This window comes from Pholcus phalangioides, unplaced genomic scaffold (assembly GCF_987345545.1).
Source record: "Pholcus phalangioides strain wild (caught in Gottingen) unplaced genomic scaffold, Ppha-v1.0 ptg000007l_1, whole genome shotgun sequence".
Classification (NCBI taxonomy): Eukaryota; Metazoa; Arthropoda; class Arachnida; order Araneae; family Pholcidae; genus Pholcus; species Pholcus phalangioides.
Window position 1 is genome coordinate 55,214,550 of NW_028301600.1, and position 19,708 is coordinate 55,234,257.

Sequence of the window (19,708 nt, forward strand, 5' to 3'; positions counted from 1 at the left end):
AAAAGGCACTAAAAACGCCTTAAATAGGCACTAAAAAAGGGCATTTATAATTAATGAAAACAAGCAAAAGTAACTAAAAGCTACCATATTAAGAGTCTGAAAATTATCTAAAATCTTGACTGTGCTCACTGAGAATCTTCTGTTTCAATAATATAATATAATAATTTCATTATTAGTTAAATTAATTTGATGTTATCATGTTAAAGGAAAAGTGTTTGTGGTCCCTCAAAATTAGGAAAATTAGGTCGGAGTTCGATTCCATCGAATACTTAAAATGTAATTAGCTAATATGCAAAAATATAGTGTTAGCTGAAATTAAAAATATCAAAATTATAACATTTTCATATGGAATTATTTAAAAATATTTTTATGATAACGATACATTTTCTCAAAATTTTCAAATATTGAATTATGTATTTGATTGGTATGATTGATTAAAAAAAAAATCTCGCAAATCCGGGAGATAATTTTTTCATATCCAAATTAACTGACCACGATTGTTTGCAGTGCATTTATTTTGTGTAAAAGAATGAAATCGAAATAACATGAGATCCTGGGCTAGAGCCCTATCAGCTCCCCCTCCCTATGGTGTAGCCATGAAGTCAACCAATGGGCTATTGGGACTCACTGGTCAGCTATTCAACTACAATGCTGTGCAATGCATGAGCAAAACATGTGAAGCAAGTGGAAAAACAAACTTCTAATTTATTTGTGGCTTTTCTTATACATGGGTTGCTTTCGTGTCTAAAACTCTTACAATCGTGATGCGAATTCAACAGTATGTTTGTTCATTTCTATCTGAAAACTATGTATGGCAGAGATGAAAAGCCTGTCACTACTATGATTTTCCTATCTCTCACGCATTTATGCCTATTTGCGTTTAAATGGAGCCAGGACGAGAAAGGCTTTCTGATAAAAATTAATACTGATTGGTGAAGATTTTGGAATGTGAAATTTTTGGAAGTTCTCAATGCTGAAAATATCCAAGTTCTACAGAATACAGCCTATGAAATTCAAGAACAAACTTAAAATAATGTTAAAAAAGAGGCATTTATGGCAGAAAAAATGGAAGAAAGGCATTTTTACAAAAAAGTTTGAAGATATGCAAAAAAAGGCATTTATGGCATTTTGCCTGAACTTCCGGTCTCTATTAGTGATTGTTAAAAATTAAATTAAATTGTGATTGTCATAAGATTGTTGTAATTTATTGTTATATGATTGTCATATTATTGTTTATGATTTTAAAAATTAAATTAAATTGTTATATTGTCTTGTGATTTATAAGTCGAAAAATAAATCGATTCAAGGCTAAACCAAGTTTATGAAATACTGGACGATGACGAAACATTTGGGAGAGAGTGAGTGAAAAAAAAAATCAAATTAAAAAATTCAAAGAAGAACATTTTTTATATAATCCACCAATATATTTTTCTTACTACTTTATGGTTTGATTTAATTTTATTAACCTTTAGAGGCAAACGCTCCAAATCGAGAACATCTGTTTTATTAATTAGAAATTAACATCTGTTTTTTTGTTCATGAAAGCACTGTTTTTTTTTCCTGAATGTGTGAGATTCCAAACTTAATTTAGGAAACAATAATTTAGTTGATTACAGCCCTTATGCCATAAATTTAATTTTTTAATCGACTATTTTTATGTAAGAATAAAATTTATTGTTTTTGTTTTTAATTTTAATGTTCTTTCTATGGACATGGGCAGAGAACATACAGGAAATTTTTTTCATGTATTTTTTTCGGTTAGATATCTCTCAACCAGAGACTCTCAACTGGCCGCTCGAGGAAAATAAAATGAATCAGTAAATTTAATGAATAAATAAAAAAAGAGGCCTGCAAGGCTCCGCTATAGAAATTATACACTAAAAAGCGAATGAAAAAAGGTTGAGAATTACTGCTTTAACCAGGGTTTCACAACCTTTTTTGGCCCATGGCCTTCACTCCCCCCCCCTTTTGGACCATCTTTTCTTCTCGTGGGCCCCTTGTATTTTCTAGGGCCCTACACTCATCCAGAAAACCATTTATGCTTATTGAATTTAATTTAGTCAAAACTAAATTTATAATGAACAAAAATTTTATAAATAAGATAGGTCTCTAGAATCCCTGAGCTATACACGGATCACGGGGGGGGGGGGGGATCGATCATCCCTCACCAGAGCCGAATTATATGGGAAAAATAGGTCTATGTAAAATATGGGACGATCCAACGAACCTACTCAATAAATCAGCTCTCCCAACACAACACCTTGGGTCCGCTCCTGCCCTGGAATAACGTTCAGTGAGCTTTTTCTTGTGGGTGTTCTATGCATGGCCATCTCGACATCATGGGGTCCCAGGGCAAAGTGATGTTCTGGGGCCCAATAATTATCTGAAAGTAACATCGTACATATTTAAATGAGCACAGCTTACATATTTACATACGTACACTCGAAAATCATAGTACCAGATCTCATCATGTAGTCTTCCCCCCCCCCCAACAGACATGAGACCCCAGGCTATGCCTATATGGGCCCATGCGTTAAGAGGTTCTATGGACAGCTCTGCTGGATACTAAAAATAGTCTTTCATATCATGTCATTTTTTTTCCAATTATATCAATATTATATTTACATATTACATCAATACATAGTCGTATATTTTTCCCTACCATATTTCAATTGAAAGCTTTATTCCTTTACAGCTCTATTTGGTCCTCTTCAACATTCTTGTGACTTCCGTCTCATCTAATTTTCACCTGTAGCCCTCTTAGAATATCGCAGGACTACAACGGACCCATATGGCCCCAGGTTGAGAACTACTGCTCTAAACTAAAGGTTCAAAAAATAAAATAAAAGGAGAAAATTATATGAGAGAGAGAGAGAGAGAGAGAGAGAGAGAGAAAGAAAATCTAACAAAATCTGAATTAGGCCTGCAAAAGGTTAACAGTGATTAATTTTAAAAATATGGATTGCATTTTTCAAATATTTGAAGAAAAAAAAAATCAAATCCAAACGAATGTTTTTTATTACAATGATTCCTTTAGAACAGGGGTCTGCAACGTTTTGGATCCGAGAGCCATATCAATATTTTCGTAAAGTTACGCACTCCACATTTGATAGGAGGGGTGAAGCACCGGGATTGGGCAAGCCCCCCCCCCCCCTCCACACGCTGACTTTACAATGGGTTGTTATAGCAAAATTTGAATTTATTTTGCAATATATATATGTACACATATTTAGGGAAGGTAGAAAACACAAAAACAAAACAGTCACATAGGAATGTATGACCGGAAACCTCAACCTGATCAGCCGAAGGATACACGAAGATGCAAAAATGATAAGCCAATAATGGATGGAAAAACTCTTTATTTAGCGATATTTTACACGAAGACAGTACGTGTACACGTTAAGTTTCACAAAAAGTCCTCAAAGTTCTTACTATCCACAGTTATGCACGCTTCACAACGGCGGCGCATTGATTGTCGAACCCTTTCAAAAATACCCGGTATTTCGCGGACGTTTGCAGCTGCGACGGAGATTCTTGTGACGTGGACGGTAAGAACTTTGAGCACTTGTTGTGAAACTTAACGTGTACACGTACTGTCCTCGCGTAAAGTATCACTAAATAAAGAGTTTTTCACCCATTATTAGCTTGTCATTTCTACATCTTCGTTTATCCTCCAGCTGATCAGAGTAGTTTCCGGTGGTACATTCCTATGTGATTCTGTTTTGTTCTTGAGTTTTCTGCCTTCCCTTAAAGTTTGTACGTTGAGTTTTGAATCATCCTAGGCTATAAAACTATCAATAATTAATAAACAATCATTAATCATTAAGTAGTAATTAATTTGGAAAATTTAGAGCTTGTTCTCTCTGAGAGTTCTGTGCAATAATGCAAGACTATCAGTCTGATGTAAAAAAAAACCCCATGTTTCATCTGCAAATAGCAAGTTCCTCAACAAATTTATTGCAAGGTTTTACTCCTCTATCACTATTAATAAAAAAATTTCTGATGATATTCAGAAAATTTCAACAAATTATTTTCGTATTGATCAAAAGTGGTAACTGGTCAGTAAGAATCTGGTCAAGATCTGATTTTTCTGTAGATATATTCAACTGTTCGCACAATTAGAAAGAATATCCAAAACGAATGAGAATTACGACCGGAATCACGTTCATTAACCGAAATCTTCGTAAGCCAAAACGTGATTTCCCATAGGTTTCTATAGAAAATCGTTTGATTCGTTCTTGGTTCTGCCTAAATTTAAAGATATGATTTTAAATCTCCGAGACAGAGAGAGAGAAAAAACGAACGCTACAAAAAATAGAAAAACTGGTCGGAGGCTAAAATGAACAGCTTCAAAATTGGATAAATGGGAATACACAATAAGATGAGAGATATTGAATAGCTTTTTATTTTACACTATGTAAGCACATACAACTCGACCAATTTCAGCTCTATTCTACTAAACCTGGTTTGACACTACCCAGCCGAGTTCACAGGTGCCCCCATCTATTTGACTTTTGGCAGGGCCGTAGCGAGCCTTCTCGTTGCCCCGGGGCAGACTTTTTCTTGGGACCCCTGGAAAGGGTTATGCTCAGAAAAGGGGGGGGGGGTTGTCCTCCCTCTCATTTTTTCAATGATTCGTTTTGAAAGCGTGTCTCTCTTGCAGATTATTTCAAACAAGAAACTCAAAATTTCCAAGAAATGAATAAAATAAATGTTCTTTTTTCTTTGTGGTGCATCACCCTGTTTGCCCCAGCCTAGTTACGGCCTGTGATTCGGTCAGCTCATTTCTGTGTCTGATACATGCAGATAGAAAAGATAAGTTCCTAGAATTCCAGACCGTTCAGTTTGATGATTAGAGTTTTGCCAGTTCCGGACTTAGGCAGGTGCGAAAAGCATCGGCCACACCGGGCAGCTAAATTTTAGCAGCCGCAAAACGGGATAAAAATACTTTCATTGCATTTTGACTTTAACGTTCTTAACGTTTGACGTTACGCTTTGACTCAAAGCAAATAGTTTAAAATTTTGTCCCAGAGCTATCTAAAATCCAGACATCGCACCCTCTGGCCTAGAGTTTTCACAGAACCCCTCCATCAAGCCAAGGGAAGGATGCAGTCGGATCTAGAGTCCCGGACGGTGAACCAATGTGGGCGCTAAATTCGTCTTTTAAAATCATTCAAAATTACACGAGGCATAATGCGTGCTTGCTCGGCTGAATGAGTACCTAGTTCAGGCCCTGGGCAGATAATCGGATCTCTAGCTCCGATAGCCCTCAACTTCCAAGTGCCTGCGGACAACACTTTCGTTTTTTCTCGCTGGCAGCGGACTATCGTCCAAATTTATGGTCGAATGGTTTTTTTCATGACCATGAAATAGTAGTTCGCTATTCATTCTCAGGTGCTAATGTAAACCTGTCATGTATCGAGGTGTTCATGGACGCTGGGGAATGGGAAACCCCGTTTTAGAAGACCGCAAAGCTGTTTTTGCACCGGGCCGCAAAATACTTAAGCCTGTCTCTGAGTCTTTCACTAAAAGAAAGCGCGCTCTAAAAGCGCATAGACTCTTTTTTTTTTTTAATGTATTTTCTATCAGCTGAATTTTTCATTTCACATGAAATGGTTCGAAACCTTTTATAAAGAAAAGTGTAGGCACACACACATATGTGGAAAAATATTCTGAGGTAGATATGAGTTATAAATAACATGCTTGACTTTTGTGTGGTCTTCTTCTTCTTCAATTGTACAGGACTTTATGCAGTTTTGTGTGGTAGTAATTCTGATAATGATGATTGGCGCTAAAAATCAGCTCGCGACGCGCCTGTTTTATATTAGCGTGTGCATCCATATCAACGGAAATGTTCGTTATCCAGATTCGCATTCGTTAGCCGAAGCACAAAAACCACGAAAAAAAAAAAAATCTTCTTTCAGCAGAAAAATTCGTAAGCTGAGGTGTTCGTTAGCCGAGGTATCACTGTACAGTAAACAATCTTAAATTTGCCAAATTCTCTAAAAAACGCCAATTTGATCGCCGTTTCGTCGCCATCACCCGGAAATTACGTCATGCGAATAAAACTGCTGGTCTACCTCTGGAAAAAAACAGTGCAAGGCTTGACAGTCGTGTGAAATGGCTGCTGGTCCACTGGACTCTGGATTATACCGTGCTTTCCTTTTGTTATTGTTTTTGTGCGTCTCCTGTTTATCAGTGATCTTCGGCCAGACGGCGTCAGGTATGTACATTATTTCACATTTAATACATTTCAATTTATATCGATCCAAGTTTTCCGAAATTATTACGAAATGATCAAAAGCTTTCCTTGTTGACAGGGGCGTCGATTTCTCTTCGCTAACCACACGGTAGAAAATCGTTTAATGGCGATATTTTAACATTACAGTGCAACCTCGATATAACGATACTCTGCGGACCAAGAAAAAATACCGTTATAGAGGGGTGATCGTTATATCTGGAGGTGGCATTACCATCAGTCGCCACCAAATTTATGTTGTTGGCATCTCTTCGTGATAGGCATTGCGAGTTGACTCACCAAATGCATTTATAAGTATTGATTCGCCACAGCAGTTATAATTGATTTAGTTTATTAATAAAATTCAGTTAGTTTCACACTGTATAGTTGTTTACAGCACAATACTTCCGCGTACTACGAAAAAATTAGCTTTGCATCAATTTCATTAACACTTTCGGAGGTAGATAGTGAAAAATTACCGATGTTCTTTAAACACCGTACAAAAAAACTGGTAAGAAATTTAAAAATATATTGGTGATTTTGAGTGAAATATAAAGAATATCCTGTAGCGGTTTCGAAATATCCTAAAAAATATCGTTATAGAGCGATTTATAGCGCAAAGGATATCGTTGTATCGAGAGGAGTAACATTAGACCATAGGCAATTCCAAGCAACATTTGAAAAATTATCGTTGTAATGGGATTTATCGTTATATCGGATATCGTTGTAGCGAGGTTTTCATTGTAGTTAGAAACTCTTGAGGCAATTTATGCACATTTAATCTTCGTTGATAGTGACACGAATTTCTCCGTGGTGAATTTTTTTTTTCAAATTAGAATTATTAGATTCAAAACGATAAATAGAAAATTACAGATTACAGACACTAGTAAATAAACAGTAAATGCAGAAACATGATTAGAATACGAAAACGAAAATTTGAATTGAGTGAATTATTAATTTGTATTTGAAAAATCACCCACGTGAAACCTTTGTGTGAGATAATGTTTGCTTTTTTTTTAATATGAAATCTATCAAATTTCGCCATCGTAAAATGAATTATTCCTGAAATGATTTTACAAAAATGACCGATATGATTCGAATAAATATCGATGTTGTGTTTTGGAAGCAATCTGAATGCAATGTCATTTTTTCTATTCTGCACAAACTAAAAAGAAAGAAAAAAAAATGTTAGTTATCAATAAAAATCTATTTTCATCCTCTAAAAATTTCCGTAATCATGATTATCAGGGCTTGGCAAATCGAAAAAATATTTAGGCGCCAGCCCAATTTCTTAGGAGCCAAGCAAGTTAATTTTTCACAAGAAAAACGGCCCTAAATAATGTTTTCCTTTACTTTCCCCCCCCCCCATGTTAAAAGATGTAGGCTACATCATGTAGCGTAATGTTATCAGAAAATTTTGTCACCTTAAGACTTCAATTTAGCACAACTACATTTAAAAAACTTAAGGCGCCTATACCGATTTTCTAGTCGCCATGGTGACCTGGCGCCTGGGATTTGTCCCGCCCGGATGATTATCAACACAAAACTGCTCGTCGATTTCTTAAAAGAAAGTTTGATGTATCTGTGTAGTGTTATCTCGCTAACCGCTAGAACGTGAGCTGGATAACACCGGTGAATACAGCCGATCCCGCTTATAACGTTTTTTAAAAAAAACAGCATGAAAATGTTGTAGGCGGGAAAACGTGAACAGGAAATTTCGATAAGTATTAGTGAAAGTTGGGACCATGAAAATAAGTCGTGCTAAGGGAAAACGATGGTCCAAGTGGGAACGTTATAAACAGGTCCGCTGAAAAACATTTTTTTGATGACAAAAGTAAATAGTGCAATTTTTCATCCTGAAGTCAAATGTTTTTAAAAAAATTTTCAATTGTTCTTTTTTATGTGACAATCACTTTAAATTTTCCAAATTAAGTGTTTTGGTTGGTTTTTATAAGATTAACTTTAGGGTAATATTTACTGTTTTATACGTTATTTGTTTATGATTAAGTTATTTTGATATTTATTGATTATGTGAATGTCAAGACTGAAGGTTTATTCATGCTCTATCAAGCTCAGTCATGTTTATACATCGCACTGTTAAGTAAGCAGAGAGTACATATTGTACTTGCAATGTGTCTGTCAAGCGTTTCATTATTGAGTTTCTATGTTAGAAGGGAGAAATCAATTCAAACCGAGTTGTAGTACAGTGTAGCAGCAATAAATTGTTGGACTTGGAACAAAAATTATGCTGGAAATTCAACATATGAAATTTTTGATAAGCCAGTATGATATCTATATTAATCGTCTAGAGCATTGTTTTTTATCCTTTTTTGCCCATCTCCTTTGGACCATATTTTCTTCTTGTTCCCCCCCGCCGCTGTCTAATCCAGGAGCGAGACACTTTCTAAATAAATAATGAATTGATTTTTGAGTAAATATCAAGTGAACGAAAATTTTAATAATAAGGTCGATATCTCCGGACCCCTAAGCTATAGTTTGGTGAGCGGTGAGCTTCCCTGTTGGGAAGGTTCCATGCTGCACCCCTGGACAAAAGATGTTCTGGAGGCCCCCTACATGCTATTCACAAGTCTCAAAAATCATAGTACCAAACCTCATCATGTAGGCCCCTATGCTGGGGTTGTTCCATGGGCATTTCTGTTGGACTCCAAAAGTAGTCACACTTATACCCACCCAGGATTCGCTAATACGCATCAAAATCGAATAAATTGCTACCGCAGGGAGTCCCCCCATCGAGGGGTTAGCGCACCAACCTCTCGACGAGTATAAAAAAACAAGCCTGCCGTTCGGAATAGGTAATAAATTGTAGGTCCCGGTCTAATTAACCCTCGTGTGCAGAAAATGACCGTGGTGCGACAAAATGATCAACGATCAAAATCTAATTTTACTCGTCCAAATTTCGATGAGGAGTGAAAATACTTCAAATTTTCGGTAACTTTTTTTAGTAGAGTTATTCTCACTGATTAAAAAAAATACCTCTTCTTTTTACGAGAATGCCCCTTAAAATTTTGAAGAAGAGTGAAATTACTTTTCAAAATTATATTTTCGGTAACACTGTACCCGCCATATTTCACTTAAAAGCTTTATTTCTTCACATCCGAATTTTTTTCAAAGCTCTCTGACCCCCTTAACTACTCAGAACAGCTCCCACTCCACTTGCTTTTCCCACGTGACCCCCCCCCCCGAATATTCAGCATTATGGGGGGGGGGGGAGCAGTTTGATAACCACAGATCTAGAGAGTTACGCAAATGTTAGTTTTATAAAAAAGTATTTAGACACCAGCCCGATTTCTTAAGAGTCAAGCATGGTATTTAAAAACGGGCCTTAACAATGTTTTCTGTTATTTTTCGCCCATGTTAAAAGATGAAACTTCACGAAACAATTTTTTTTTCATTAAGCTCTTAGACTCCAATTTAGCAATCACATTTAGAAAATTTAGACGCCAAAACCGATTTTCTAGTCCCTATGGTGACCTGGCGCTTGTCCCTCCCTGTTACAAAAATCTATATTATGTGTCAAAAAAAAAAATCTACTTGATGTAAAACATTCAAACGCATAAGTTATTCGAATTCAGCATAAAAATGTAATTAATTAAATCACCAGCGTGAAGGAAGACATTAAAACTATCACCCGATAATCAACAAATCCAAGCTGGTTAGTTAATCAACTAACAACTACTAAACCACACATGCACCTCGTCCATATTCCTCTGTGACGGGAGGTTTGTTTCTGTGTAATGTTTGTTGTGTGTGGTGCGCCATCTGCCTATCAACTAACAGAATACTGATATCATGCAAATAAAAACGGGGAATCGTTTCCCCCTCCACTAATACAGTGGTTTTCAAACTTTTGTCATTCGCGGTTCCGCTGAATAGTTTGGTACAGTGGTTCTCAACCTTGGAAGCCCCCGGACCAGTTAAATTCTTGTTTATGAGTGGAAGTCCCGATCATGCCATACGGCTAATTGGAAATAAATGAAATTGCGAATCACTCTCAGGCTCGGTTTGACTGATGTCAGAACCCAATACAGGGTCGTGTACCGTGGTTGAGAAAGACTGGTTTAGTAGATATTTCCACTTGTAAAAGAACTACTTCAAAACATAAATATGCACAAAAAATCATCATCTCCAGCTCGCCGTGACGTCCCTGACAAAGATTGGCGACGCTTCTAGGAGCCGTGACGCACACTTTGAGAAACGTTGCACTAATATGACGAATACAGTCGAATCCCGTTATAACGAACTCCAAGAGACCGGAGAAATCACTTCGTTATAACGAAATTTCATTATAAAGGAATTCCAGGTTTTTGCATTGTTCCTATGTACGCTTATCTGAGAGATTAGAAAAGTTCGTTAAAACGAGATTTTCGCTGTAACGGTATTCGTTAAAACGAGATTCAACTGTATTAAGTGGGCATAATTTGTTCTCGTAAGGGATCAAATTTTAAAATGTAGGGGAGTGTTTTTTTTATTTCCCGAAAATCGAGATTTCGGATTCGTTCCCTTTTCATACTGACGATTCAATAATTGCAAGCAGCTTACTTTATTCTTGTGAAAGAAATAAAGATAATTTTTATAGACCATTGCTACCAGGGAAGTAAGCTTGTTTGGCAAGTCGGTTGAAGGAAGTATCTAAATTGAGGAATAAAATATCCATGAAGAGTAAGCTTAATATTTATATCTGAGCAGATGAAATATTTACCGATTTTTTTTAAAGGGAAAAGTATACGTATACGGTATATTTACAATACAGTCGAATACCGTTATATCGGAAATCTCGTTTTAACGAACACTTTCTAATCCCTCAGATAAGCGTATATAGGAACAATGCAAAAACCTGCAATTCCTTTATAATGAAATTCCTTTAAAATGAAATTTCGTTATAACGAAGTGATTTCTCCTGTCCCATCGTTCTTCTTCAATTATACAGGGCTTTATGCCTGAATGCCATCCCCTGTTGAGATACGGTCCCATCGTTGAATTCAATTTTTATAGCAAGTATAGACGGCTTTTTCTAAAATCTATTTCAGTGAACCCTACATAGCTGAAATAACTACTAATTTTCCCTCGGAGCTTCTCTTTTAACCTCCGAAATAGCCAGAAATCGCTTGGTGCGAGATCCGTACTGTAAGGGGTTACTGGCTTGATTTCAATATCAACATTTAAGTATGTTTTAGTTTTGAAAAATTTGAGACGACACTTATCGAGAAATCAAATCCTCGTGAACTAGTAGGAATTTCAGCTGTGTAAGGTTTACTGAAGCAGCTTCTAGGAAAAAGTCTTTACTTTACTTGCTTTAAAAATTCTATTGAAAGATGGGTCCATTGCATATCATCTGAGAAAAGATATTTTGAAAAATAATAAATTATTTTTTGCTGAAAGCAAAAGTTCTTGATTTTTTATGGTTTTACTCTCAGTTCTTATGGAACACACCTTAATGCTTCAGAAGCATTAATTATGATTAATTTTATTTTATTAATGACGCTTACTATGAGATAAAAATTAAATAAATCTAGAGAGCGATTCTTATCGCAAAGGTTCTTTCAAAATAACGATGTAGAAGTAGACAAAAAAAAGACTGTGGGGGTCGAGACTCATTAAGAAGACGGCAGTTTGGGATTTCCGTTGTGCATCCTCATCTGTGCATTGTCATCCCATCAGCAGTAGTAAAATGTTCTTTCTCCGTCGAAATTAGTCCTCGAGTACAATTACACTTTTCATTTGTCCCTTTTGCTCTTGTCTCTCCGTCGCTCAGTCCCTGAAAAGTAGTTTATCAGGACAGACTATCTTGTTTGAATGTAATTGAGCTGGGCGCCCTTCTGCTTCTTGTATATAGAGGGTATTGTTTTTCCAGTTTTCTCTCAGTTGGGGGTATTTTTTTATTATTCTGCCACAGACTAAATTTTCCGAACCTATACAAGCTCAATGTGTTTTTTTTTTCTTTGGTCTTATTTGAGAGTTGAACTGCAGTCTGCTATGCAAGGTCATGGAAAATCGCAAAAAATAATAATTCATTGACGTAAACATACAAAACGGGGGGGGGGACAAAACATGGATGGAAAAAAACACAATTGAGATGAGGGGAGTAAATGCAGATATCCAAGATAGAGTAATCCAAGAGATTTGAATGATCTGTCCAGGGCCAAGCCACAAAACAACTTTCAGCGTTGGTGAAAACATGCTATTGCAACTCAGTTTTATAAATACACGTTAAAGATATAAGTTGATCGCACAATAATATGGTTATCGCTTTTTGCCTGCAAAATGTTTTCTACGATATGCCAAATGTCTTAATTGCGCAGCTTAGATCGTATTTTGGACCATATCAATCAGTAAATTAAATGTTATGAAAAATAAAAATTGCTATCGGTTGTATTTGACAGAAATCACTACACACTGATTTCCGGTACGCCAGTAATTCGTTCCAAGACTGATGATGTAAGTGGAGTAAACCAGTGTTTCCCAAAGTGGTCAATATCGTCCCCTGGTGAGCGATAGAAGTTACGGATTTAACATAGGATCCTATGGGTTCACTTGAGTTGGGGGGCGATGAGAGAAAAAAATTTCTGAAGCAGGGGGCGAGGGAATAAAAAGTTTCAGAAACTATGGATTAAATTTTTCCGGTGGTGATGCCGCCTCCCTCCCTCTCTTTACGAGACTGTAGGTAAATTTGCAGATTTTTTTGTACCCTTTCTTATTTATTCGTTTTTTTTGTTTTTTTCTTGAGAACCGTTTCTCTCTAAACACCTGACGTGAAAAGTTTTGAGACTTTGTTCAAAATGCGTCCAATTGAGAAAAAATCATTTTTAGGACGAGACACACGACGTGAATGCGGTTTGACGTAAGTCGGGTTATTACTGTATTCCTCTCTCAAAGCATTAGCGATGGAATGGTAATTTTTAAGTTTTAAGCTACGTGTAACAGCTTCACAATGAAAAATCGCAACACCGTGACTTCATGGTAGACCCTTCGTTCCTTAAAAGTATTGGAGAGTTTGGGATGACTGCATCTCGTGTGTGCGCTCGAATATTTTTGAGCAGTTTTAATAAGTTCATTCAGAAGAATGCGGAGATTATCATCATATGGAATTAACGCGCGTGAAAAAGCATTTGTGAGGAACATGCTTTATAAAGGGGAAGAGTGCTATTTCCAAGGAGATTTATTTATGGGAATGAAGGATCTCTTGATCACACGAAGCTACCTATGCTTCGAGGCGCTCACGAGTTTTTAGAGAACAAAAGATTTTGTAAATAGATCTAATTTTTTTATCGTCCATTTCTTTTGCTCCAACAGTGTTTGTCAGGGTATGGTGTAATCGCTGATGTGTTTCCAGCTGCAGCAAAATATTTATTGAAAAATCATTTTTTATCACAGCGGAAAATAAAGATTATTGACGATGTGGACAGCAATTTTTTTCTTGAATTAATAACAAATTAGTTGCTCACAACCAATTTTTGAGCAAAAATGGTTTATAGTTTATACTTCAAGGAGATACTCCTAAATCTCAATAATTATTTCTTCAATACTTAAATATATTCGCTCATTCATATTCATATTCATACGAGAACGCTGTGAAGATTGCTAAAAAACGAACTTTTTTATGAGTTTCTGATAACCGAATGAGGTCGGAGGTTCCGTTTCTATAGAGAGTGCTCGTTGTGAAATGTATTATTATAAGAATATTCCAGTATCTGCCCTGACTTGCAATACTACTGAAGTAATTCAAGTGATTGATCATTGTCAGGCAAACAACCGACCGTCAATGCTGTCTGGAATTTAGCGAAAGCCACTTAAAATGGGGGTGGGAAGAGATAGAGAGGATTCAGAAATGATAAACACCTCACTTTCGACAGAAAGTTTTAGTCTTCTTTCCTGGTAAATTAAAAAAATTGCGAAAAAATAGTATGTCATGCATGCAGCTAGTTTGTACATAATTTATAGGGATTGCAATGACACAAATGCTTTGAAGCGTGCATCCAAACTGCAACATATACCTACTACTAAAGAATAAGGAATGGAGCAGGAGCGTCGTCCTTCTCCCTCGTGCCTGGCTGATACAAAAATGCCTCACCTTCTTTCCTTTCTTCTATTCTTTCATCGTTTTTTTTAATCCCTCTTATGATGAAGCAAAAGAAGTCCGTCACGTCCTCTTCCAAGAAGGACTGGCCCACGTAAAAAGAGAAGTTAAGAAAGATTTTCGAAAAATAATTTTTTTATAATCTTCAGGCGGGGTTCCACCAGTGCAACTCGAGTGATACATTTTTTTTTTAAAGTGATTGTTTACCTGCGGATGGGAATTGTTACTCTTAAATCCTACTCCAGAAACATATTTTCAAATTGAATCTCTTTATACTTTTTTATCTGTATAATTACATATGCAATTGTAACTTTATTATCTCGTGAATACTTTTTGTTCTGTTTATCCTAGAATGCAACTTACCCTTTAGACGCTTATTAGAATTTTATGCTTACCATAGGAACACTTGTCCTATAGACTAGCATTAGAGCATATAATATAATCTATTTTTAGAGGTTCAAGATGGATCGTAAAAAAAAAAAGCGAGAATTTATCTGCATAATCGTTACCAATCACCCGACTGTTTCAGAGCGTTGTTTCCGTCGTCATCAAACATGTTAAATGTTCACACCTCTTTGTATTGAGTAGTTTATCTCAATGAAATATTCCATACCCTTAATCTTATAAACTGTATTTTATTATGTGGCTGCAAAAACCAGAATATAAAGAGTAGTTTAGAGAGCAGAAAATCTCTTAACTGTTCCCTATTTAAGTTGAAAGAGTTCATAGAATGTGCTAAAGGGCGAATGGATAAGTATGATATGATGAAACATTGGGAATTTATTACAACATATCACAGTATTGAAATAGAATCTATTCAAGTATTGAGCTGGTGGTAAATGCCGTATTCATATAAAACGTGCAATGTCTAATAAAATAATTATTACCGTCAATTTGAGGTCAATTATCTGGCCTTTTTTTTTCAGCTTTTTATCTGCTAACACGTGATAGTAGATATTTCTCATAATTTGGCTATCATAAGTTGAGGTTCACAACGAATCGCCAAGAGCGTTGTTTTTTCCTTTAAAAGGTCACACTCAATACGTTGCTTGTTTCTCTATTCGTATTCATTTGACTATATTTAATGCAACCTATCCATTTTATGAAGTCGCAAATGTTACTTGAATTCCATACGAGAGACATGCCTTCTGATGAGTATTCGTAAAATTTTTGAAAACGTTTCATTTATATGGATTTCGGGTATAACAACGTGTTTTTTCTCTGTGTTACGATTTCGTTCGTCTGAAACTTCTCGCTTGGCAGGTCTGTGTTTCAAATACGTAATCATTATCAAAGGGTCAATACTCGGAACGATATGATTCTCCAAAGAACTGAAAAATTCTCTCAAGGATGAAATATTTTACCAACGTTTCTCTCACGCTTAACGACACCGATGAAGTCGATTAATACAGATGAGGTTTCACAAAAAAAAAAAAAGAGTATTTTTGATGAACTTGAAAAATAGATCAATTCAAATAAGGTTTTGCTTCGATTTGAAGCGTATTTTTGAAGAGAGACCTGAATCGCATCATAAAGCTTGCCTCGGGCAGCCGAGAAGTCATGAATAATGTAGCAAAAGCATCTTGACTCTTTTACCTTCGTCTCTCGTTCAATTTTCTCTAAGCAGAAGGTCACTCGAAAGTGCAATTCGACGTGAGCGGCGATTTTTTCCGGTTTTATTTTATTTTTCTCAAACCAGCGCCATCAGTTCAAGGTCAACCTCGTAAAGTCTCGCATACTTCCATTTCTCGTGCTTTCATGTCTTCCCATATGCCTTTGTTTTTTCAAGCACGGAAGTATGACACGATCAGAGGGTACTTCCCCGAAACATCGATACAACCTCTTACGAATTCTATGGAAATGATTTTGGGTTTGGATAGAAACTGTCGAAGTAACCCCATTTTTAGATTGGATATTCTTGTTTTTTTATTTCTATGATGCATCCTGTATTCCTACTGTGAATCATAGAAATGGAAGGTTATAGTACGATGTTTCACATAGCTATAGCAATGCTCTCTGGAATTGAAAAAAAATATTCTTAGAAGTACATAGGCTTTAAAACATGGGGTCGTGTCATCCAGAAGTTGCTCGTATTCGCTTTTATTTTTTCTCAAAACCATGTTCGTGGATCCCAAGAAAATGACTAGAAAGACGAATGTTTTTTGGAAGCCATGTTGGCTAATAAGATGAAGTTCTTTTACTGTGATTGATATTGTAGAAATATTTCAGCGTATTTTTGAAAATAAGTCAAGAAAACTAAGATTCATAAGATGCGTTTTCGAATTGGATTTTTTTTAAATATCGAAAATACAAAATTTGCTTTTAGCTGTGAGCAGAAATTATGAACTCTCTTCGGGTGTATTTATTTATTCTTTTCAAAGGCGTATTTCTACTGCTTGCTTTTAGATTCTTCCCACGTTCAGCGGCATCAAGCTTAACAGGCAAAGTTTGTCTGTTTTTAGCCTGTGAACATGAAACCTTACATTTCCTTCAGCTTTGCGTATGTTTATTTTCATTGCCCTTTCCCCTTCATTTAAGAAAGAGTTCAGATTAGAAAAAAAAAAAAATACCACACTATAGCCTATTCTCATAAACGTCTAGTTACCTCTCTGAGGACTATAGATCCAACATATTGATCCATTTGCAAAATATTGAAACTAAAATATTGAAAATTATAGAGATTGTTGTTCCTTTTATCCACTTCACTCTAGAAGTGCTAGTCCTACTGTCTTCGAACTCGAATCACAGCCCAAAAATATAGTTAAAACAGCTATTGTTTTTTAAAAATTCGTATAAATGGGTATACGGCATTAATTTACTTTAGACATCACTGCATATCATTAAAGTTTCCAATAAAAATGGGTGAAGTGGCTATATCATCGACACGGCTGCAAGTTTAAACGTTAGTACCTCGTAAACCTCGTTAAAGTGCAATATGAGCTGTATGGTGAGATTTGTCGCAACCAGATCTTCATCTATAGTTTATACTATATAGCTCATTTATCATCTATGTATAATATACTTATATTATAACATCTTACAGTTTGTACTTTCCTGAGACGTAGTGTAAAATGATTTCGTTACGAAAGTGTGCAGCAAATCTTTCATCCATCAATGAGATCTCTATTCGTTAATACTTGAAACTCTTATATGTTGCATATACTTCTTGATAGAATAGCATTTGAAGCATTTTTTCGTTGCATCTGCTTTTAGGAAATGTAGTCGGTTCTGTCAGATGGCTGATTTGACACATTCACGTAAAAACTGGTGACCGCTCATATTTACCCTTCTAATAATGGAAATTCTACTTGGAATAAAAACCCATTGTTGAGCATTTGATAAGAGATATTTTGTCCCCTCCTCTCTTATGCCTTCACACTATAAAAGTTTAGTAGAGGGTCTTTGATAAAACTTAAAAATTGCAACCAATGAGCGTATCGGTTACATTCGAGCGAATGTAACCAATAGGCTTATTGGTGGTTTTTTTTTTTTTTCAAGTTTTGTAAAAGAACTTTAATAAACCTTTTATAGTGTAGTATATAATCCCGGCCTTCCTACATATTTGTATTTATACGAAAACTGTTTGCAACTGTTCTAGAGCACTTTAAATATTGTTTGTCTGCGAAGGGTCATTGTGCGTTCCCTTCTCAAGATTTCATGCCTGAGATTTTCGTGATTGCTCATTTAACCAAAAGGGGGAGCATTTGACAAGTCTCTTTACATTGGTCTTCCTGGAGCAATTTATTTTATTTGGAGGAAAAAAGAAAAATTTTTCTTCCACGATCTTCTGTTTGTATTTTGAAATCGATTTCACTATTTGCAGCCGCGTCGGAAATGCCTGCTAGAAAAAAACTGGCACAAATTTGCATCTGTAAAGTTTTCTGGAAACGAAGTCAGTATTAAAAGGAAGAAACAACTAAATAAAGTTATAAGATATAATTTATATCATTCGAAATCATCTAGAAGCATTATAAAAACCTGCTATATCTTGCTGTTATCATCAATATTATCTTTATTTTTGATTTTTTTTAATTATTCCTCAAAAAAATGCCGTTTGGAATCTGCTATACACGAACTGGACCTCCCGTGCAAAAACGACTAGTACGACAAAAATTTGAGTGTTGAAAGTTTAATTGTTTCTGTGACATTGACATGTCATTATTTCAGAAATTAGGCATTAAATATACCAAAATGACTTTACATAGATTTGAATGAAAATTCCATCACTTTTCAAAGTTAGTACAGGAAAGTTATAAAGAAAGATAAAGTTATTTTTTTATTAGTTGTATTTAAAAAAATCTGCTTTCAAAATTATTTTTTTGCATAAAACATTCCATCAAAAAAATATTTAGTCATTTAAAACTTCTGATATTATGAGCTAACATTATGAAACACATATTTACTATTTCTTATAGGCGTGCAATTTAGTAAAACGGAAAACACAGTTGATGAAGGTTGATTTTTGATGTGAATTAGCATTAGTATGCTGAGAGTTGGCATTTCACCGATAACTATATCAAAAACTTTACCAAAAACGAGTTCCTTCTTCCAATATAAGAAAGAAGCTCTTGCTAAACAAAATTATCGAATCATTTACGCAGCTTATGATTTGAGATAACTGGAAACATTAAAGAGTCCAGTTAAAAAACACATTTAAAACGGGTAAACCGTTTTAATGCTGTTATATATACTGGTAATATATCACATGAGTTGTTTTGATTGAAAGAGAGAATTTTCAAACACAAACAATTTTCATGCATGACATTGTTTTTATGTGCAATACATTTTAGGAACCTGTCAATTATGTACCTCTTTATTAACCCACAAAAAGTCTTGTCCCATATGGATGGGTTTTACATCATGGGAAGGAAACATCATGGCATGCGTCATTTGACGAAGACCTTAACTTTATGGGAACTGAGAGGTGTGGGAAAAGAAAAAATATCTTATCTAGATCCTACACTCAATTGTAGCCTGGTGTAGTTAGGTAGTAGGTATGTGAGATTACAAACACACACACGCACACACACTACCTCCCAGAACATTTGCCCATAATTATAAAAGCATCAAAAGTACTTAAGAGTAAAGCAGGTACAAAGCCAATTTTAAAGGAAAATATAAGTTTCATCAGCTGATATATTCACAGATCTTGTTTGTGCCTTTACTCACCACTAATAAAAGACTTTTTGTGACACGCCATCTGATGCTGAATTCTGTGGTTTTGTATAATAACCAGATGCTAAGTTCATTTAGCAATGCACGAGGCAGAGTTCCTGTTTACAGTGCAATTATAATTTTTTCGCCATGACGTTCAACTTTCTTTTTTTTTTCATTGTAACGAGGTAATTTTTTTCATTTTCTCATTCATTCTACTA

The 19,708-nt window shown here is 35.5% G+C and overlaps 1 protein-coding gene across 2 annotated transcripts in view; it reads left to right on the forward strand.

Annotated features, from left to right (window-relative positions):
• Window positions 1-6,074: 6,074 nt before the first annotated feature.
• Window positions 6,075-19,708, forward strand: part of Meltrin (disintegrin and metalloproteinase domain-containing protein meltrin) — a 143,662-nt gene continuing 130,028 nt past the window's right edge. Inside the window, exon 1 of one of the 2 annotated variants that reach the window (XM_089233569.1) lies at window positions 6,075-6,223. In XM_089233569.1, the coding sequence (XP_089089695.1) occupies window positions 6,121-6,223 (103 nt within the window). In that variant the 5' untranslated portion in view covers window positions 6,075-6,120. The remainder of the gene's footprint in view (window positions 6,224-19,708) is intronic. The other variant, XM_089233570.1, reaches the window with a different exon arrangement.